Consider the following 22,447-nt stretch of genomic DNA (forward strand, 5'->3'; position numbering starts at 1 on the left):
CCAGTACAAACTAGGAATATATTTTTGTTATTCTATCTTATATATATCCTTGATATTTCAGTGCATGGAGATTGAACAAATCATGTAGCTTTGAATTTTTCCCACCATTGAATAAGGGCATGGAAATTCTAGTGTGAAATCGACAGAGATAGGGCAAATGAATATACGAATCCAATTATTCAATTGTATCATCACATGCGACCATGCATGCCGCACATGCATGGAAGGATTTATATATTCATAAAAGTCAAAAGAATGATTAAGATGAGCTTATTATAGTCTTTAAATATGCTAAAAAGTAGTTAATATATATTACTTTCACCTTTCCCCTCTTGGGATTACATTCATAGTTTTCCATTAGCTTACCGATCAACGGCTCAAATCCCATTTCACTGTCTCCTTCCTTCCTCCTTCACCTCTCGCCTTGCCCCTATCAAAATCGCCAGAACCTCCTATCCCTACCCACCAAAAACTTGCAAATCTCTAACTTTCCCTCGTTTTCTCGAGAAACAAACAGAAACCCGAAACCGTACCCCAGTTTCCCAATCCATTTATTTCAATGGCACAAAGCAAACAGCAAGAAAATCCACCGGAGGGAAAGCCCCAAGGAACAACTAGCCACGAAGGCAGCCAGCAAAACTTCTAAAACTGCGGTTGTTGAGAGCTTGTAAGTAGTTTAGTTTCTGTCCATTTGGCTTTTTATGATAGACATCATGTTTTTTTTATTCAAAATAATACTACATCAAAAATAATTTTTTAAGAGAAATTATCAAAATTATTTGCACATTTCTTTATCATATTTTTTTAATGATAAAATATCAATTTTTTTCTAAACACAAATATACAACTTATTAAGCAAATTTCGTATGAAACAATATAAATTAATTAATTAATTTATATCATTTGATACAAATTATGTGGAACAAGGCACGTCGTTAATAATTTTAATTAAATAAATTTAATACATCACTTAATTAATTTGTATCACTCATGTGATATATATATATATATACACACAGATTAAATTGTTGCTAGTGAAGGCAAACTTAAGGCTAGAAGTTTCATCTCTTTTTTGGGTTTCGTAATTGAATTTGATTTCTCAGTGGTAACAATTTTTTTGATCTGCTTGTTTTGTTCTAATACTAAGCATCATCTCAGTTCAGTCACGGGATGGAAACTGGTATTGATAAATTAATCCAATCCGTGAAGGAAGAGCTGGAAATCTCATATGCTTTCTCCGACACGTGTTGTATATATAAAGTTCCTGAGCGATTACGCGAGCTGAACGAAAAGGCCTACACACCTCGTGTAGTCTCCGTAGGCCCAATTCACCATGGTAAAGATATGCTAAAAGCCATGGAAGACCACAAAAGAATGTACCTACAAGAATTCATTGCCCGGACCAAGGTAAGTGTGGAGGGTTTTATTGAATTGATCAAGGAGAAGGAAACAAGATTGCGTAATTGCTATTTTTTATTTTTTAAAATAAAGTTCTTTAATACAAAAGATAAAAAAAGTTATAAATAAATCAGAATAATCTTTTCAAAAATTAATTACACACAACACCTTTTAAAAAAATCTTTATTAAAAAACATGTCACCTGTCAGGACAGACAACATGTTGTCTGCAAGTCTACAAGCCACCATAATGGTGGCCACAAAATTAGGACAAATACACTTTGGGATATAAAACTCAATTTTTTAGTCATTTCAATCCAAAAACACCTCACCAACACTTTTATAATATCCAAAAATCATTTTATCAATTTCAAATACTTAAAAAAATAGCCTAAAAATCTAAAATTAAATAAGATTAGTTTTGACTTTCTCTATTTAGATCTAGTTTTTCATTTTGGGGCTCCAAATAACAAACCCGACAGGATTGTTTGCTTTATGCTATACTTCAAACGAGGTTTATAATAGAATATTGTTAACTTGTAAAACACTGTAATTGTAATGCCTTAAAGCCATTGTAGAGAATGCTTCCACCTTTGATAAATTTGCTTTATCCTATACTTGAAACGAGGTTTGAGAATATTATATTCTAAGTTCTAACCCTTCTAGCGCTGAATATTCCTCAAAGAAAATGGCAGGAAAAAACAACAATTTTATGGCTTCTTATGGTTTTAACTACAAGTGCAAATCCATTTGATAGAACAGAGAGGTTCGTTAAACATTTCATGCCATTTCTGCATCAATGTTAAATCCTTCATGAAGAGATTGATCTGGGTTTCGGTCTAGATATTGAATGTGCAGTTACCTCCGGAGTTAGCTTTACTCTCTCGGGTTATATAGCCTGATCTGTTGATCTTAATTGTGGATCATTTTGGAACTTATATTAAATAGGGAGAGTCTACCATTCTCGGTACATTTCTTGATCAAACTTTTTTCTAATCATAAAATATCTTTTTATATTAAGTCATTTAAAGATACCAAATATATGTTTCGGTTTCCCTACCTACACTTTTTTTTTCTCAAACTATAATTTGATCTTGAATTTATTTTTTTTTTTAGCATTTATCTAACTATTTGGTAATTGTGATACTAGCGATTGTCTAGGCACAGTATGAACGTTGCTGGAACATCAAGAGTGCAGATGGATAGTGGCGATCATGTTTCTCTCGACATCGCCAAATTAGCAGAGTGTGGAAGGAAAGTTGAAAACCTTGCGTTCTTTTTCAGATCAGTGTTCCATCTACAGAGTTCCAAAACGACTACGTGAGTTAAATGGAAAGGCTTACACACCTCGAGTAATCTCCATTGGCCCACTTCACTACGGAAAAGAAGAGCTAATAGAAATGGAAGAGCATAAGAGACTGTACCTGAGGGAATTTCTTGAATTGAGCAAGGTAAGGGTGAGGGATTTTATTGCAGCTATTGCAGAGAGCGAGACTAGATTGCGTAGTTGTTATGCAGAAACCTTCGATAAACTAAGTAAAGAGGAATTTGTGGAAATGGTGTTGTTGGATTGCTCCTTTCTCATTATGTTCTTTCTGAAAGCATTTTCCCCTGGTATCCAAAGTAGATATATTGACCGCATATTCAATAAACCATGGATGCTAGATGAAATAAGTATTGATTTGTGCTTGCTTGAAAATCAGCTTCCATTCTTCATTGTTGAGGACTTGTTCAATCTATCCAAAATACAGCACCATTGTGAGGAATATTCCATGATTAAGCTTACTTACGCGTTCTTACTTGCTGCATGGCAATCATGGGTGTCAGAGGAAATTTTGGAGAAAATCAATTTGCTTAAAGTAGAGCATTTTGTTGACTTTCTAAGAATCTGTCAGCAGCCAGCACAGGAGATGCAGCCAAAGAAACTTGCGACTATAACCACTCCAAGTGTAGCAGAGCTCCATCGGGCTGGAATCAAGTTCAAGTTAGGGTCCAGCATAAACCCCCTCCTCATAAAATTTGATGATAATAAAGGGACGTTGGAAATCCCATAGTTAAAGATAGGCGATCACGCAGAAATCCTATTCAGAAATCTCCAAGCTTTTGAGCAATGCAATTACGATGCTAATAAATATGTATGTAACTATATTACCATGCTCTCTTTGCTTGTCCCCGATGCCAAGGATGTGGAAATACTTGTTAAAGAAGGAATTATAGAAAATTGGCTCCATGATAATGATGCAGTTTCACGCCTTTTTCGCAGTCTTTCCGAGGAAAATGTTATCAACGTCAACAATTTCTACTTTTCTGGTGTAGTTGAAGATCTGAACAAGTACTACAGTATGCGGGTACACAAATGGAAGGCAGCCTTGAAGCAGAAATATTTCCGCAATCCATGGACTATAATCTCTGTTGTAGCAGCTGCTGTTATAGTCATACTCACTATCATACAGACAGTGTGTTCGATCATTCAAGTTGTTTGATTATGCTATTTCAGTTGTTTTCTGTAAATTAACTGTATTCTGTTATCTCTTCCCATGAAATTTCTATATATGTTCTTCAATTACTCATCAATATTTCCTCCCTGTCTTGCTTTCTCTGCTACATAATTAGCATAAATAAAATGCAATCAATTTTTGCTGTTTCAGTTTACTCATGTCATTAAAGTAGCTACATTTTCCCCCACTTACTGTTGCCTTATAATTTCTATCTTCTGCTTTTGGCACTTTCTGGTGTAGTTAAAAGATCTGAACAAGTACTGCAGCAAGCGGAGAGACAAATGGAAGGCAACCTTAAAACAGAAGTATTTCCATATTTGCTTCGTTGTGGTAAGAAGCAACTTGATCAGCTCAACAGTCCTGATACTGTTGGATTGTCATCTTTGAATGTCACTTTCTCTGAAACTAAAAAACCTTAAAATTCAAATCTATTTTTATATGCCATTTAGTTCTTGTTCAAACAATTCTGCTCATAAGACACCTGCAGTCATTTTCTTCAGGTCTGTCGTAAGCAGGTTTGCATGTCATTGTTCTATGCAAGACATGCTTGATGTTTAAGTTAACATCCGTGTTTTAATAAATCTCAGTTTCTTTCATGCCTAGTTCTTTTCTTCAACATGGTTATTGTATGAATCAAACTGCAATCAATTTGTCAAAATAGTAAAATCACGGAGAAGGGACAGGAAACGGTCAGGGATGTTGAATGAAGAGCAGAATTGTTGCCAGATCGAGAATGGTTAATTTCCCACAGTAATTATATGGTTTGAGTTGATCAAGAAGAAGTTTGGGTTTCTAGATTTTTGTGAAAAGGTAACCAGATGATCATTGTAAGCAGCAGGTATTGGAGTTGACCATTCTGGCAGAGAATCAGCTGACACATTTTTGATGTCCCAGTCAGCAGTTGTATGACCAGCAAATAGAGAAGGGCCATAAAGTATTGCTTGAATTGAAGCATACTCAGGCCTGTCATCTGAATTTCATGCACAAGAATTTGTCAGCTCCATTTTTCATTAGAGCCCTTCACATATCAACACACAGAAGCATCTTTTAGGGGTTATCTCGTGTTATACCTTTGATTTTCTCCAGTCTTATACTGATAGGCAGCTTAAGGGTTAATCTGTCATCAGGGCTCTATAATCGTCTAGTGATCGATAAGAAATTTCTTTGAATGTAGAAGATGGAAAGAATGGGGCAATTGGGATTCAACTGAATTGTTTTCCCTTTGTTTCTCATTTTTAAAGAAAAAAAAAGTAAAGCATTATGCTTGTGCTTCACACCTGAAGCTGGAATTTGCCAAGTTGAATCATTAATTACTGTCTCAGCACCTTCTAAATGCGTCCAAGTTGGTATTCTCATACTTTTATATTATCAAGGATAATTTCTTATCTTATTATTGAAACGAGCTGCAATTTCTACTTTTCTGAGATTGTTGAAGATCTGAATAGATACTGTAGAAAGCGGAGGCACAAATGGAAGGCAAGACTGAAACAAAATTATTTCCGTAATCCATGGGCCATAATATCTGTTATAGCTGCTGCTAATCTCCTCATGCTCACCGTGATACAAACTGTGTGCTCTATCGTTCAAGTTGTTTAGGTCTACTATCTCAATTGTTCTGTGTGTACATGTACTTTACTATCTAGTCATTGTTATCTTCTTCAATTTACCTGCTGTATTTCTTGATGGCAAAACATCAACAAAATTTTTAATAAATTAACAGAAAAAATAAGAGGCGTGGCTATTTCACTGTAACAAAATTCACGTAAGAACAATAATTTGACTTGCTGTGTAACACGGGAAAGGATCTAGTCATGCCTACCATGATTGTTTGCTTTATGCTATACCTTATACTTCAAAGGAGGTTTATAATAGAATATTTTTAGCGTGTCAACCATTATAATTGTAGAAAATGCTTCCACCTTTGATGCATTTGCTTTATGCTATACTTGAAACGAGGTTTGAGAATATATATTATGTTCTAGCCCTTCTAGCTGAATATATATTCCTCAAAGAAAATGGCAGGAAAAATCAATAATTATGGCTTTTTATGTTTTTAACATATATTTTTTTTAGTTTAACGTGGGTGTCCGGGCCAGCTTGCGCACACCTCGACTAATTCCACGGGCCCTGAAGTTAACGACCATGCAAGCCTCTAGTGGTCATCATATGAGTAACCACAGAGCTCGAACGACCACGGAGGGAACGCAAACCTCTTGGTCCCAAGCTCTTACTACTAGGTCACCATCTAGATGGTTTTTTGTTTAACATATATTTGATATAACCGAGAGAGGTTCGTTAAACATTTCACGCCATTTCTGCATCAATGTTAAATCCTTCATGAAGAGATTGATTTGGTCATCGGTCTAGCTATAGATTGTGCAGTTATCTCCTCCAGAATTAGCTTTCCTCTCCCTCAGATTACACAGCCTGTTCTATTGATCTTCATATTGGGAATCGCTGAAACTAAAACTAGTCTGAATATTAAGGGAAATTCAACGTTCTGATAAGTGACATAATGGTTTTAAATTGGAAAACATCCCGTAGAATCTCCTTTAAATTTTTAATCTCAATCCAGTAATTGAATCTTCAATTATTATTATTTTAAACTGTATCCTGATTTTACATGACCGGATCTCTTTTCGGATTTAGACTTATCTTTCACATTTTGTTTGGGACAAATCTCTATATAACTGCTCATAACTCTAGATCTCGCAAATAATTAATATTATAGAATAAAACTAATTATTATCTAAGAGGATCCTTTGCTTGCCATTGGAGAAATAAAACATTTTGGAATGTATATTAAAGAGGAAGAGTCTACCATTCTTGGTACATCTCTTTGGACACTAGAGGCAGAGCAAAAGTTCTAAAACTGCCGGTTGTCGAGAGCTTTTAAGTATGTAAGTTTCTATACAACAGGCTTTTTATGATTGATATGTTCTTTTTGTTTTTTTTTTTTTGTTCTAAATAATATTGTGTGAAAAATAATTTTCTCAAGAGAAAAGAATTATCAACATTATTTGCACATTTCTTTATCATACTTTTTTTGTCATGATAAAATATCATTTTTTCTAACGACAAACTCTTAGAATTCTTTTCACAAATATAAAACTTATTAAGCAAATTTCATATGAAACAATATATAATAATGATTTATTTTGATAATTAATTTATATCATTTGATACAAATAAAGTGGAACTATACAAGGCACATTATCAATAACTTTAATTAAAGAAACTTAATACATCGCTTAATTTGTATCACTCATGTGGTCGCGCATATATATATATATATATTACTGGTTAAATTGTTGCTAGTGAAGGCAAACTTAAGGCTGTAAGTTTCATCTCTTTTTTGGGTTTCGTAATTGAATTTGTTTTCTCAGTGGTAACAATTTTTTTGATCTGCTTGTTTTGTTCTAATACTAAGCATCATCTCAGTTCAGTCACGGGATGGAAACTGGTATTGATAAATTAATCCAATCCGTGAAGGAAGAGCTGGAAATCTCATATGCTTTCTCCGACACGTGTTGTATATATAAAGTTCCTGAGCGATTACGCGAGCTGAACGAAAAGGCCTACACACCTCGTGTAGTCTCCGTAGGCCCAATTCACCATGGTAAAGATATGCTAAAAGCCATGGAAGACCACAAAAGAATGTACCTGCAAGAATTCATTGCCCGGAGCGGGGTAAGCGTGCAGGATTTTATTGAATATATTAAGGAGAACGAAACAAGATTGCGTAATTGCTATGCGGAAACCATTGGGTTTAGTAGCAAATACTTCATAAAAATGATATTAATGGATGCTGCCTTCGTCATTATGTTATTGCTGAAGTGGACTTACACAGACTTCAGAGGAAGCAGAGACAGCATTTTCTATCCTCCATACAAGAATGTAGATGTAAGGCTTGATATCTGTTTGCTTGAGAATCAGCTCCCGTTCTTCATCCTCGAGGAGTTGTATAGACCATCCACTATATTCGGCAATTCTCCAAAACCTACACTGATTGAGCTTACTCATAGGTTCTTTACAGTTGAATTCAACTCATGGGCAGTAGGGGACATTTTGGGGAAAGTAGATTTCTCCGAAGTCAAACATTTGGTTGACTTTCTTACAATTTATCATCAGCCAACTAAACAGAACCCGAAAGAGAAACTCGAGGTTCTAACCGTACCCAGTGTAAAGGAGCTCCACCAAGCGGGGGTCAAGTTTGTGTTGAGTTCAAGCAAAAATCTTCTTGACATAAAATTCGATAGAAATAAAGGGAGACTAGAAATCCCACGATTACAGTTAGTTGACTACTCAGAAATCATAATCAGGAATATGCAAGCCTTTGAGCAGTGCCATGGCCTGGAATATGATTATGTTGGTGACTATATCTGTTTGATGGGTCTCTTTCACGGTGCCGGTAAGGATGTGGAAATACTTGTTGAAAATCGTATTATAGAAAACTGGCTACTGTCTAATGAGGAAGTGGTAAAACTCTTTTACAATCTCAACATAAGAAATCTAGTGTCGCCAGATGGTTTTCTCTTTAAAGGTCTCATTAAAGATCTGAATGCATTCTGCGAAAGGCCATGGAACAAGTGGAAGGCGACTTTAAAGCAAAATTATTTCAATACCCCATGGGCAGCAATCTCTGCCTCAGGAGCTGTTATTCTTCTCATCCTGACTGTCGTACAATCCGTCTGCTCTATACTTGAAGTAGTTTAGCTTCTGTTTTCTTCCTTGAACTTTTCTTCTAAATGAAAAGGTTGTTTCAGTAGAAATTCCAAGCAATGAAGAATGTATAATTTGTTCTGATTTTCTCTTAGAAACTGAAATTGTTTTATTCTATTCTATGCTTTTTACACGCATGAGATTTAGGGAATTTATTTATTTAAATCAATAAAAAAATAAATTTATAATTTTAAAACCTCATGATTTAAAAATAAATATAAATAAAATTGATTGAATAAACTCACTCTCTAAAAACTATTATGCAAGACCCAACAAATCAACAATATTATTTAAAAATAAATATTTTTTATTTTGAAAAATAAAGTTAACTTGTATAAAACGAAAAAAAAATTACAGATGAATTGGAATAATATCTTGAAAAATCAAACACAAACAAAACAATTCTAAAAATAGCATGCAAAACCGGTGATCTACGTTATGAGATTGGGATAAACTCAAAGAAAAGAAATTGAAGGTGATTACAAAACCAATATTTTTTTATAAAAAAAAAACTAATGTAGAACGATCACTACAAGATTTAACAGTTTTACCGATGGAATTTTTCCGTCGGCGTAAGACACATATTCCGTCGGTAATTAATTTACCGACTGAATCACCAACAGAAATGCTCCGTCGGTGAATCTTTCGTCGGTAATTTTTTGTCCGTCGGTAAATCCGTTGGTAATAAAAAAATAAATTTATCCGCTTCATTTCGTCGGTATATCCCTCGGTAATAATATTTTTTTATTACCAACGGATTTATCGACGGATTTACCGATGGAATTTCCGTCGTTAATTATTTAAAAACATTTTAAAAAAATTCATTTTATAAAATTATAAAATAATTAAATTAACATAAATTAACACTGTATAATATATACTTAAAATGCTTGGAAAAAAGAATAAGAAAATCAACTCAAACAAATTTGCAACAAAAAAATAAAACAAAAAAATAAATTCAACTAAAAAAATTCATATGAAAAAAATGAAGTTGCAATTGCTAAAAATTTAAAAATCCTATAAATAAATCTACTAAAAATTGATCTCATATGAAAAAAAAAATCTCACAACAACATTTATACAATTATTAAGAACAAAAACAATTAAAAATAAAATAAAAAACAAATATAGTGAAAAAAAATCATGAAAAAAGAAGAAAAAAGAATAATCTTACCTTAATGTAGTTGCAAGTGAAGCTAAGGAGAGAAAAACAATTTTGTTAAGCATATTAATTAAAAAAAAACTAAGAGGATAAAAGAAGAAAGAATAAGAAGGCATACCCAAGCATGGAGAAAAAGAGAAGGAGATGAGGAGAGAAAAGAAGAGAAAGAAATAGATAAGAAATGATGTTTTATACATATAGTGAAGAAGAAGAAGAATAAGAAGAAGAAATGGGTTTGTTTCTTGTGAAATAAGGGGATTCAGGCTTTTTATTGGAGCGCGTTACCGACGGATTTACCGACGGATAATTGAATATTAATATTTTTAATTATTCCGTCGGTAATTCCATCGGTAATATTTAATTTAAATTTTCAATTTCGTAAAAAGTTTACAGAAACCGCCAAAAAATTACCGACGATTTTTCAATCCGTCGGTGATTTCGTCTGTAATATTTAAATGAAAATTTTAAATTAATTGATTTTTTTCAGAAAACCGCCAAATAACACCGACGACTTTTCAATCCGTCGGTGATTTTGTCCATAAAGAACAACAATTAACAGTGCAATTGGAAAGTGAACAGTTCTGGAGCTATCTGGAAAATACCGACGGACAATTCCGTCGGTGATTCCCTTTGTAATTGACATGATGAATATTGTTCACATTTTTACCAACACATTTACCGATGGAATTACCGACGAAATAAATTCCATCGGTAATTCCGTTGGTAAAAATGACACGTCATCATTTTTTTTTTGCTTTGTTTTAATTTTTTTTCCCACGGTAATTCCCTCGGTATATACCGAGGGAATATTTCCGTCGGTAAAATCCCTCGGAAATTTACCGAAGGAAATATTCCCTCGGTATTTCCGTTTGTATTTATCAATTTTCTGGTAGTGCATAAGATCACACGACAAATTAAATGTCAAAAAATGAAACCATAAAAAAATAATTACACAAAAGGATCTAAAAAACTAAGGGTGAAAAAAAACATTAATTAGAGGAAAAAATATTTAATTGGAGGGTTAAATTGAATTAGAAATATCTCTAACGAAAGAAAAAAAATTCAAAAGAATAAGGGTTTAACTACAAAAAATAAAACAACAAAAACTTTGATTAAAAGATGAAATTGAAAGCCAAACAAAATTCAATAAAATGGCAAAGAAAAAATATTAAAAATAGAAAATAAGGACTGAAATTAAAAACAAAACATATGAGAAATTATAATTGAAGAACTAAATTTTAAAAAAATGTCTATAAAAGGAATAGGAACAAAATAAGAAATAAAAGGAATAATGACTGAAACTATAAAAAGGAATAAGAATAAAATAAAAAATAAAAAAAAAAGGACTGAAATTAAAAACAAAACATGTGAGACATTGTAATTGAAAGACTAAATTGAAAAAAAAAACTTCTATAAAAGGAATAATAACGAAATAAAAAATTAAAAGAACGAGAACTGAAATTGAAAAAAAAAAAGAGGATAATGATATACTTTATCTGTCAGAGAAGAGAGAGAGAAAAACAAAACAAACAACTATCATACATTTACACGCGTCACACCATGTAAATGAGGACTTGCACCCTTTGAATGGTGTGGATGCAACCCACTTGTTGGCGCGTGTGCATGTGCCAAAAGCTTTTTTGATTAAAAATTTCAAACGAAAACGTGAAAATACCGAAACACTCCTATGATCATTTTAATTACATAAAATACTCGTGTGAAAATATAAAAACACCTCAAATGCAAAGCTTATTTTTTTCTATCTTTTCTGAGGTTAAAAACATGCTTTCACTGTACACGAATAATGAAAAACCTGAAAACCCTTGTCCCACAACTCAATAATTTTTTAATTCTAGGGGCAAAGAAATATTTTTATTGTAAAAAAGCTTGTGAAAAGTCATGAAAGCTCTTAATCAACAATTCTAAAATTTGTTGATTTTAGACTAAAAAAGTATTTTTACTGTGTAAAAAAATAAAAAAAACACATACATCTCTAAATAATTTTTTAATGACCTATTAGCCAGTGAAAAAGACCAAAAACCCTAGCTTTAAGGCTTAATTTTCTTAATTTAAGGACAAAGTAATAATTCCATTACAGTAATTCATGGTAACATTTAGTACTACGTACAGTGAAACTCCCAAACAGTTTAAAGTTTTTGTTAAATATTATGTTTCCTCTTCCCATTTCATTGATTACTCTCTACATAGAAAGTAGTGTAATATAATGAGGAGATTCAACACAGTTCCATTGGGATGCATTGTTTCTGATCTCCATGTTAGGCAAGAATTTTTATCACAGAGCAGCTGAAACAGAAGGAAAACCTTGAGATATTGTTCCATGGCTTATTAGATAAATCTTTTGTAGAACTTCCCATGAAATATTTTATTTAATAAAAATTAAACATAAAATAATATAAACTTATATAATTTTAAATTCAAAAAACTTTTACTTAATAAAAATATTAGATAATTATATAATTAAAATCCCACCTAATAACTTAAGATAATTTTAAATTGAGATGAATTTTTTGAGGGAAACAAAATGATTAACTTAGCTTACGCTAGATTATAAATTAGCGGGTCACTGATTCAACCGGTTGGTTCTGATAAATTTGCCCCAAATCTTACAAACCAAAAAAAAAAGAAACACAAAATCCATCACGCTCCCGCGCAAATAAAGCATTTCCACTGGCTACTTAACAAAGCACGCGGATCGCGATCCCGCTAACACTTCTCCAGACATTCACAACCGTCGATTTCTTCAAAATCCGCTGCCCACAAATCTTCCCCATACGAAGAGGAGGGTCTCCAAATTTTAAAAGAGCCAAAAGGTTTAAGAATCTGAGCCCGCCAGTCAGAAGAATCCTATTGGTCACATCACATCGCACACTGATCGCCATCTCCACCGTTCATAACTTTACAAATCAACGGTCGGAAATCTATTTCATCCTTTCCTTCTCCCGCTCACTTTCCCCTATAAAAATTGTAAGAACCTCGTATCTCTACGCATCAAAAACCCTAACTTTCCCTTGTTTTCTTGAGAAACAAGCAGCAACCAAAATCCCAATTGCCAATTCACTCATTTCAATGGCTCGCACGAAGCAAACAGCAAGAAAGTCCACTGGAGGGAAAGCCCCAAGGAAGCAACTAGCCACGAAGGCAGCCAGGAAGTCAGCTCCAGCCACCGGAGGAGTGAAGAAGCCCCACCGTTTCAGGCCAGGAACAGTGGCGTTGAGAGAAATCAGGAAGTACCAGAAGAGCACTGAGCTGTTGATAAGGAAACTTCCATTTCAAAGGTTGGTGAGGGAAATAGCCCAGGATTTCAAGACGGATTTGAGGTTCCAAAGCAGCGCAGTGGCTGCCCTTCAGGAGGCGGCAGAGGCATATCTTGTCGGGTTGTTTGAGGATACCAACTTGTGTGCTATTCATGCTAAGCGGGTAACTATTATGCCTAAGGATATCCAATTGGCCCGAAGGATTAGAGGAGAGAGGGCTTAATTGTAAAACTTTCCCAGATTAAATGAGAAATTGCATTGCTTAATTTGGATTCTACTTGATGATTTGTCTTTAAATCTCTCTCTAATCAATCTTGTTCCCAAATGGAAAGGATATAGCATCTTATGCTTTGTATTGATCATGCTCCATGGTTCATAGAGACCTAACTGACCAAAACGTTTGATTTTAAGGACTAAAATGTAATATAAGAACATGAAATCTCAAATAAGGACCAATTTGTCAATAAAAATAAAATAAGAAAAAGAAATATTTAAACCAAACAACTATGATAAATGATCTTTCAAATCACTCTTATTATTATTATTATTATTTATGAATATCAAATTACATTCTTTGGATTTTTTTATTAAAAGCTTTTTTTAAAAAACATTATCGTAAAATTATCATTAAGGTCATATTATTGATGAAAGATCTCATCCTATCATAATTATTATAAAAAAATGTAATATTAAAGTTTTTATTCAAAGGAGATAAAACTTTGACAAGTAAGAAATAAAACTAAAAGAATTAATAGAGAAAATAAATAGAAACAAAATTAGATCCAAAAACTACATACAACTGGATTTGAGTTTATTAAAAAAAAATTGACAGGGCTGTCGTGGATGAAAGAATCATCCGTGGCATTTGACGATGAAGGAAAAGCATAAGGGTGTTGAGAAGTATAGTTGTGATTGTTTTTTAAAGTGTTTTTTACTTAGAAAAATATGTTAATAATGTATTTTTATTTTTTAAAAATTATTTTTAAAATCAGCACATCAAAATAATTTAAAAATATTAAAAATATATTACTTTAAAGTAAAAAAAAAAATTTAAATTTTTTTAAAAATATTTTTTGAATGTACTCCAAACGATCAGGCATAAAACATAAGCCACGTATGCGATCGTGGGAAGACGGCAATGTAGCAAATAACATCACCATATCACTATCACCATGAAATGTACATTGACAAGTTAATGGTCGTTGGAATTAATTTATTTGTCATTAGATGTAAATAGGTGTTTGTGAAAATAATAATAGTTATTTTTAAAATATTTTTTTATTTAAAAATATATTAAAGTAATAATTTTTTATTTAATTTTTAATATTAATATATTAAAACAGTTTAAAAATATAAAATAAATTAATATAAAAAAATAAATTTAACAAAAAAAAAATTAAAATTCATTGCCAAACACCTTCGTGCTAACAATAAACATACGTCCACTACATACGTATACATAGCAACAAGTTTTAGCTTATGCAAGAAGAAGTAATTATATCTCAAATCTTTAGGATTTTCTACTAATTCCAGCCATAGCACAAATTTAAAAAAAAGTACATGATCTTACACAAGTATTGATGGTATATTATAGAAGAAGAAGGGTCATGCTCTCCCTAGGCCTCACCTTAGATTAAAATATGCTGTAGCAATACGTGACGGATTCTTCACATTATGTATGGACCAAGCATTAGGTGTTTAATTAATGGAAGAAAACACAAGCAAATTTGTCTGGATATTATTGTGAACCTTTCAAAGAATATATAATTGATGCCTAATTCACGGGTTTTTTGTGTATTGTCTACCCTCTACGTACCATCTAGGATTATAATGATTCCTCAAATTATTGAATAGATTGTCTTTTAATTTGATATATCTTGATTTGATAAAAGGCATAATTATGAGCTTGGAATTATACAACACAATAATAACAACAATCCTGATTGTTTTATATATATTTAGAGTTTCAAAACATGATGTCTTTTTTTAACAAAAATTAAAACAATATTGTTTAATTTAAAAAAAAAAGAAAAAAAAGCTAATAAATTGATGATTGAGTTTTGATTGGGTCAGATTCAGATCAATTAGGTTATCAGGTCAACCTGATTTTTGACCAAATCGACTAAATATTTTTATTTTTTTATTTTTTTTAACCCGGATCAATTCAGGCTCACAGGTTCTGAGCTAGTCTTAATTTTAAAAAATATATTTTATAAATTAAACTAATTAATCATAAAGATTTTGATTTTATAAGAAGATAGAGATTTGAGATAGAATTCTTTAACCCATCAAACACAAAATGGTATTGTAATTAATTTGCTTTGGTAGACTGGTTATTAGTAGGTGTTTTTGGCAAAACTTTTGTATCTATTTTTAAGTGTTTTATACAAGTTTTTATGGTTTGAGAAAACATTAAATTAATGTTTTGTAGTCCTTTCTATTTACTTGTATTAAAAATAAAAATAATCTAAAAAAATTATTTTAATATATTTTAAATTAAAAAAATTATTTTAAAAAACAGCATTTAATGCAATCCACAAACGCCTCCGCGCATCAGAATTGGAATCCACTTTTACGAAGACAGAACAAGCAATAGAGGACAAAAACAAAACAGTATACGAGGAAAGCAAGCAAAAAAATACATTACCTTTTCTACTTTCACCGAGTATTACTCAACATCTGCGGAATAATATTGTACCACACACAGTGATGGATTTTTGTGGTCATCTCATAATGAAAAAGAAAGCATGCTTCCTGCATATTGCTGTTCACGCACTTGATTGTATCCCTTTTTCAATTTTCTTGTTTTATTTTTTCCTTTTTTATTAATTTGATATCTAACCCTAAAAAAGTTTGAAATCACCGATCAAGTTATTGGATAGATTCTCCTATTACTTGTTTTTTGTTTTTTTAGATTAATGTAGGTGTTCTGGTTAGCTTGCGTGCACCTCGACTAATCCCACGAGTTCTAAAGTTAATGACCATGTGAGCCTCCAGTGGTACTAAGATTTGTGAGACTCGAACTGATGATTTTTGAGGGGCAGGCAAACCCAAAACCTGATCAGTTGAGCTATACCTCCAGAGTTTTTTTTTTTGTTTTTTTAATGTTTATTTAATTAGGTTTAAACTGAGATAATTTGCTTATTAAAAAGATATATAAGCTGAAAGAATTTAAAATTATTCAAATCAACTAGAAATTAATCTAGTTTAAATTAGGTTTTGAATTCTAGATTTCAAGCATTAAATCACCCTTTTCAATTTCAGTTAGGAGTGATTTATGAGATTTATGAGAGAGGCTGGCTACCCTCTTACGTGACTATATTTTTCTTTAAGTATAAGGTTGCCATTGCTTATATATATATATGTTCTTGATGCAAGAAAATGATGTCTTGAACCCTAATCCATGCTCTTCAGAGTGAGTGATCCCCATGTGCTCGAACATGTCTTAACAGGGAGGAGCAAAGATCATCATACGCACCGTATACATAAGATATTACTATTAAAAGAAGATATATTTTACTTTTCTTTAATAATTAATGATAAAGCATAACTTTATACTATTTTTATTACATCTACCAAAATTAAATATTTTCTTAAACAATATTATTAAGAACACTCTATTATATTGATCTTTTAGTACAAATAATTTATAATTTGACCTAATTAGTTCCTCAGAAATTAGATTAACATCAACAAAGACTTGAAGTTAACATGCAAGAGACACAAACTTATTAATAAAACTAAAATTAACAGCACACATGATTTTGTAAAACTTTTCAGAAACAAATTATTATTATTATTATTATTATTATTATTATTATTATTTATCTTGAGTTAAACTGTAAGTAAGATATAAAATCAGAAAAATCAAACCATGAAATATTTTTAATAATTTTGGTATTTAAATAGGCATATATATATTTTTTCCTAAACTAATTTGTTTTGATGCGACTTGCATGATTTTGATTGCAGACAAGAACAAAAATGGGGAGCCCGAATTGTCAGCAAAAAGGACTTGACTTGGACCATGAAGGCAAGACTCCAAAATCTTGACAAGGGCGTTGGACAAATTCTCAAGTAAATTAATTCCAGGCGAAGAATGTGCCTGACAAAACATGAGTGTACCGTGTCCAAATTAACGAGTAAAAATTCTTACTGCCTTCATTTTTTTTCTCTAGAAAGTTAAAATAGATCTTGATAAATTTGTATAGGATAAAATCTCCTTTAAACTAGAGAAACGAAGCCATGGACTTATGGCGGTCTTGCTTAAACAAGAAGAACACCTTTTTTTTTCTGGGCATGTGGAGGTTGACAAACCTTGCTAGCTTTTTGATGGGGTGGTTGGCTCACAAAAGTTAATTTCAATAATCTAAAGATTTTTATATTCAAAGTGGTTATGGGAAAGAAGAACTCAATATTAAATTATGCCTCAATCCAACTTGGAATTCCATTTCCAAATAAACAAAGACACACACAGAACATAAAAAAAATCCCATCAAGGTAAACTACTCTAGCAACCCTTTGATCTTCTCTAGAACACCCTTGATTCCCTGCGATATTACTACTAGCTCCCTAGTTTCTCCTGTTGAAAATTGTGGACTTTCATGTTTTGTGATGGGTGTTTTTGAGATTTGACAAGCAGTAGAGAGGGCTCATTTTGGTCCCCGAGGTGGCGCCACCATGCTTCACAAGAAGAGGGGCAAGAAGTGTTTGGAAGGTATTGGATCTCTCTGTCCCCCACATGAGCCTGTGGCCGAAAACTCCATCTGGACAGCTCAGAACATTAAATGTACTGAATTACCATAGTGCCATCAAGAGGAAAATAACCCTACCGTAGTGTGATTTGCTTGTATTATTTGTCATTGTTAAATTTAGCCTCATTTTGCTTTTGTAACTCTACAGGTTTTGCAAACAAAGGAAAGTCCAATACCAAATGATTTCCCTTTCAAGAAATGATTCCCTCAGCTTTCTTCAGCAACACTCAATGGGTTGTTTTTTCCTCCGCCAAACTACATTATTGATCTATAAGGACTTGTCATGAAAGTGATTAAACCTGGGATGGTCGATAATTTGGTTTGGTACATGTTTCGGTCCGAAATCTGGATTATAAGTTGGATGAGTTAACCCAGGTTAATTCAAAACAATATTATTTTAATATTTTTTTTAAAAAATTAAACCAAGTTACATGCTAATTTACTAGTTCGATCGAGTTACACCAAGTCATTTCTTATCTGATTTAATTTGAAATATAATCTGAACTAAATATCAAGTCAGTAAATTATTGAGTTGAGCTGCTAGACCGAGTTTAATAACACTTTTTTATGATAGATCCACACGCATGATGATAATACATGATTCTTTGCATAGTATTATATCCACCCATCACCTACTTTTCTTTTTCTACAACAAAACCATTCTTCCAAAATAATAGAATAAACAATAATTTTAAAATTATTAACATTCTTGTAGAACAAAATTGAAATTCTTCTCATAAATGCTTACAAAAAAGTACAATGTTTATTGTCTAATCAAAGTAGGTCTAAGACTCTAATCACATTCTAAGTAGACAAACAACTTGAATGATTAATTGCTATGATTGCTCAAGTATAACAGCAATTTTCAAGCAAGAATTTGAAAAATACCACCACTTAAAACAACTTGTATGTATATGATAGTGATGATAGTACTAACTGCAATCATCCTCATATTGGTACCACCATTCATCACTCATGAGTTTTTTTTTCTTGTCATAGAAAATCATGGGCATTTCTGTAAACTTACAAGGCTACCCATGCCATGCCTACTTAGAGTAAAAACCACTACAACATCCCATATCTCTAGCTTCTTCACATGCTCACATTCTATTTTGAACAAAGACAAAAGCACCTTGGATTTTGGATGCCTTCCCTCCTCTATCTCTCCTGCTATATTTCTGGTTCTAACTTCATTAGGTACAATATCATCTGCATATCTGAAATCAAATCCAACCATTAGACACTCAGTTCTGAAATCCCATTCTGTTCCCTGTCTATCTTCACAGAATTGGTCGAATTTTGTTCTTTTCTTTGGCTTATATGCTCTGTTTTTCATGGCTGCTGCTGCTGTTCAAAGCTTACAAAACCATGACAACACCAACCAGGAAGTTGGTAGACAAGAAATACAAGCAGCCATTGCTAAAGCAGTGGAGCTTAGAGCTTTACATGCTGCTTTAATGCTAGGAAACAGCCCCGCCAATCTCAGACTCCCATCTTCTTCCCCTGTTTCACGCTCTGTTCCGTACTTCTCCGCTCAAGATTACCCTGTTTTTACTCCTGTAAGTTTCAGCTTGTTCTGCAATTTTCTCAGTGTTTAATTTCTTTGTAAATCATATCTTAGCATTGCTTCAAGAGGGAAATTTTTTCATTAAAGTAAAATCGCTACATTGTTTTTCTTGCTATATTTTGCTTCAACATCAAATAGGAGAGTTTTCAGGTTTATGATTGAACTAAAAAAAACAACATAGATTTAATGCACTATTTATTATGATTGGGACATTAGTTGTTATAATCTTATTATGTGGATTAGTTATTTAATGCTTAATAAATTCCTTTATAAATTTTTCCTAGCTTTTAGATGTTGTTTTCATAGAGCAATTTGATCATTTTCACAGTCCAAGAAAATCTAAAACATAATTCTTTACATTTATGGCTGTTAGCTTTGATTTCATTAATGATAATTGAAAGAAAACATTTTAATGCTTGGATAGTTGCTGCTTTTAGCCTATGGTAATGGATTCTATTATTTTTTTCTATAGAGTTATGAAGATGAACCGTTACCAGGACATCATCAGATTCTGACAAAATCAAGAACACTATCAGGAAGTTGGGATGAGTTTGGCCTAGAGGCAGGAAGTGGCCTTGAAAGTGTTTTATCAGATTATAAGAAGGAGGATTCGTCTTCAAGGAAAGGAATTCCTTCTGGTATGTCCAATTTGGAGTCAAATATTTGTCCAGCTGAAGATCTAAAATCTGTCACTAGTTCTTCTGCAAACAACATCACAGTGCTTCGCGCATCGCCTGGAGCAGAATGCCACAAGTCTTGTAGGAGAAATAGCCTGGGAGACTTCAAAACCATATCATCATGCAATAGATGCAAGCCGGCTACCATAACTACCGAGTCTGAAAAGGTTACCAGGAATAGTAAGCATTCTAATATTGTTGTGCCATTGACAGATTCTCACTCATCCCTTCAATCACAACCGAAAAATCGAGGGGTGATGTCATGGTTGTTTCCTAAGTTAAAGAAGAAGCATAAGAATGAGAGTTCGCCAAACCGAACAGAATCTGAGGAAGTCTCACAGATTTTAAAGGACTTGGGGATGTTGTCAATTGAAACATTGAAGAGAGAATTGATGGAAGCAAACGAGCATAGAGATGCAGCTTTAATGGAGGTTGCTGAGATGAAATCTTCTTTGGGGGACTTAAGACACAAGCTCGAGTACTTGGAGAGTTACTGTGAAGAGTTAAAGAAAGCTTTAAGGCAGTCAACACTAGCAAAGGACTCACTAGTTGTCGAAAAGCTGGGAAACTTTCCGAATAGAGGGAAATCCACTGATGGAAATGGAGAAAACTTGATGCCAGTAAGTGAAGATGCAATGGTGGAAGGTTTCTTGCAGATAGTATCGGAAGCAAGACTTTCGGTGAAGCAGTTCTGCAAGACACTGGTAGGACAGATTGAGGAAACTGATAGTACTCTCATGGACAACCTGAACTTGCTTCTTCAACCACACAAACTGTCTCTAAACTCCCGGTACTCAAAGGCAGTATTATACCATTTGGAAGCCGTTATTAACCAATCACTCTACCAAGATTTCGAGAACTCTGTTTTCCAAAAGAATGGTTCGCCAAAGAATCTAGACCCAAACCAAGATCGCCAAGCACAGTTTTCGTCATTCGTTGCGCTGAGAAACCTAAGTTGGAGTGAGGTTTTAAGGAAAGGGACAAAGTATTACAGTGAAGAGTTTAGCAAGTTCTGTGATCAGAAGATGAGTAGTATTATTACAACAATGAATTGGACTCGGCCATGGCCTGAACAACTTCTTCAAGCATTTTTTGTTGCTGCTAAATGCATATGGTTGCTTCATTTGCTTGCCTTTTCATTCAATCCGCCACTGGGAATTTTAAGGGTTGAAGAGAATAGAAGCTTTGATTCACATTTCATGGAGGATATGTTCACGGACAGACAAAGATCACTCGGTCCGAGCCGGGTTAAGATCATGGTGATGCCAGGGTTTTATGTCCAGGACAGGGTTCTAAGATGTAAGGTTCTTTGCAGGCACAAGTCTGTACCTTGATTTTTCTTCAACTTTCAGTGGGGTTTTAAGGTTTTTTCTCTCAATTGGTAGGGCTTTGTAAGCAAGAAATTTATGTGTTAATAAATCATTCAAATGGACTTCCTCCTTGGATCTCACAAATTATTCATATTTGGTGAAGGGTTAGGTAAATCTTGAGAACAAAGAAATTGATTAAATTCTTATCAATATATTATTATACAAATATTAATAGTGTATTCTTAAATATAAGATTTAGTATTGATTAACATTCAGGTCACCTCAAACATATATTTTATTGTTGAAAAAGAGATTAGAGATAAGATAAGGATACTATAATTCATTAATTTTGAATAAATTTTTTACGGTAATAAAATTAGATCAATGTTTGGTGAATGAATGGTTATGTAAAGTTTTGAAGGGTTAATTAAATGAATTATTTATATCTTATTATATGATTAATTTGATATTTGTTGGATGTGATAGCAGTAATTTTATATTGCAAAACATATCTATAAACACACTATCACAACAATTGTTTTCCTCTCCATGATCATACTTTGTTTGCTGCAATACAAACACTCCTGACTACTCGTCTTCACTTTAATTTGTCCTGTGACGTAGCAAAAAACTACTCATTGGTGGGGAAATTTATAAATATTTATTCGTTGAGGACCAAAAAGTAAATAACATAGCATTCTTTATTATTAGGAATAAATCACAAAATAAATAAAAAGCAAAATTCCGTTGCCGGGAATCGAACCCGGGTCTCCTGGGTGAAAGCCAGATATCCTAACCGCTGGACGACAACGGATTTAATTGATATCTTCTTGCTTATTAATTATTTAATATACATAATACAGTTTTTCCTTTTTTTCTTAAATCTAAAATTAATATGGAAATAAGTAAAGTATCATAAAATTTTTTAACTTTCGGTTTAATTAAAATTTTAACCTTTTTGGCTTCAATTATGCTATGCTCTCATCCAAGATTTTTCTCCTCACCTATTCCAGATTTTATTATATAAATTTTTACGAGGATTACAAGCATAGTTAGTACACCTAGTTTGATATAATAGATTTATT

General features: G+C 32.8%; 4 protein-coding genes and 1 non-coding gene across 6 annotated transcripts; 4 read left to right on the forward strand and 1 right to left on the reverse strand.

Annotated features, from left to right (window-relative positions):
- The first annotated feature begins 321 nt into the window (after positions 1–321).
- On the forward strand, positions 322–8,737 carry LOC18097273 (UPF0481 protein At3g47200). Of its 2 annotated transcripts, none has more exons than XM_052451311.1 (2): positions 322–667; positions 7,337–8,737. In XM_052451311.1, the coding sequence occupies exon 2, from the start codon at positions 7,349–7,351 to the stop codon at positions 8,609–8,611; it is 1,263 nt and encodes a 420-aa protein (XP_052307271.1). In that variant the 5' UTR covers positions 322–667; positions 7,337–7,348; the 3' UTR covers positions 8,612–8,737. The 2 variants fall into 2 exon arrangements, with proteins under 2 accessions (XP_052307271.1, XP_052307272.1); XM_052451312.1 differs by having other exon boundaries at positions 7,342–8,737.
- Positions 1,171–3,880, forward strand: LOC7493252 (UPF0481 protein At3g47200-like). The gene is made up of 4 exons (XM_052451679.1): positions 1,171–1,407; positions 2,548–2,642; positions 2,701–3,381; positions 3,487–3,880. Exons 1-4 carry the CDS (start codon positions 1,171–1,173, stop codon positions 3,878–3,880), a joined length of 1,407 nt encoding a protein of 468 aa, XP_052307639.1.
- Positions 8,738–12,768: 4,031 nt separating the features above from the next.
- LOC7493256 (histone H3.2) lies at positions 12,769–13,331 on the forward strand. Its single transcript, XM_002304718.4, has one exon. It carries the CDS (start codon positions 12,867–12,869, stop codon positions 13,275–13,277), a length of 411 nt encoding a protein of 136 aa, XP_002304754.1. The 5' UTR covers positions 12,769–12,866; the 3' UTR covers positions 13,278–13,331.
- Positions 13,332–18,880: 5,549 nt separating this feature from the next.
- On the forward strand, positions 18,881–21,506 carry LOC18097272 (IRK-interacting protein). The gene is made up of 2 exons (XM_006386040.3): positions 18,881–19,367; positions 19,848–21,506. Exons 1-2 carry the CDS (start codon positions 19,143–19,145, stop codon positions 21,384–21,386), a joined length of 1,764 nt encoding a protein of 587 aa, XP_006386102.3. The 5' UTR covers positions 18,881–19,142; the 3' UTR covers positions 21,387–21,506.
- A 598-nt stretch (positions 21,507–22,104) lies between these two features.
- On the reverse strand, positions 22,105–22,176 carry TRNAE-UUC (transfer RNA glutamic acid (anticodon UUC)). The gene has a single exon. It is a non-coding gene; the product is annotated as a tRNA-Glu (tRNA).
- Between the last annotated feature and the right edge of the window lie 271 nt (positions 22,177–22,447).

Source organism: Populus trichocarpa, chromosome 3 (genome assembly GCF_000002775.5).
Source record: "Populus trichocarpa isolate Nisqually-1 chromosome 3, P.trichocarpa_v4.1, whole genome shotgun sequence".
NCBI classification, from domain to species: Eukaryota; Viridiplantae; Streptophyta; class Magnoliopsida; order Malpighiales; family Salicaceae; genus Populus; species Populus trichocarpa.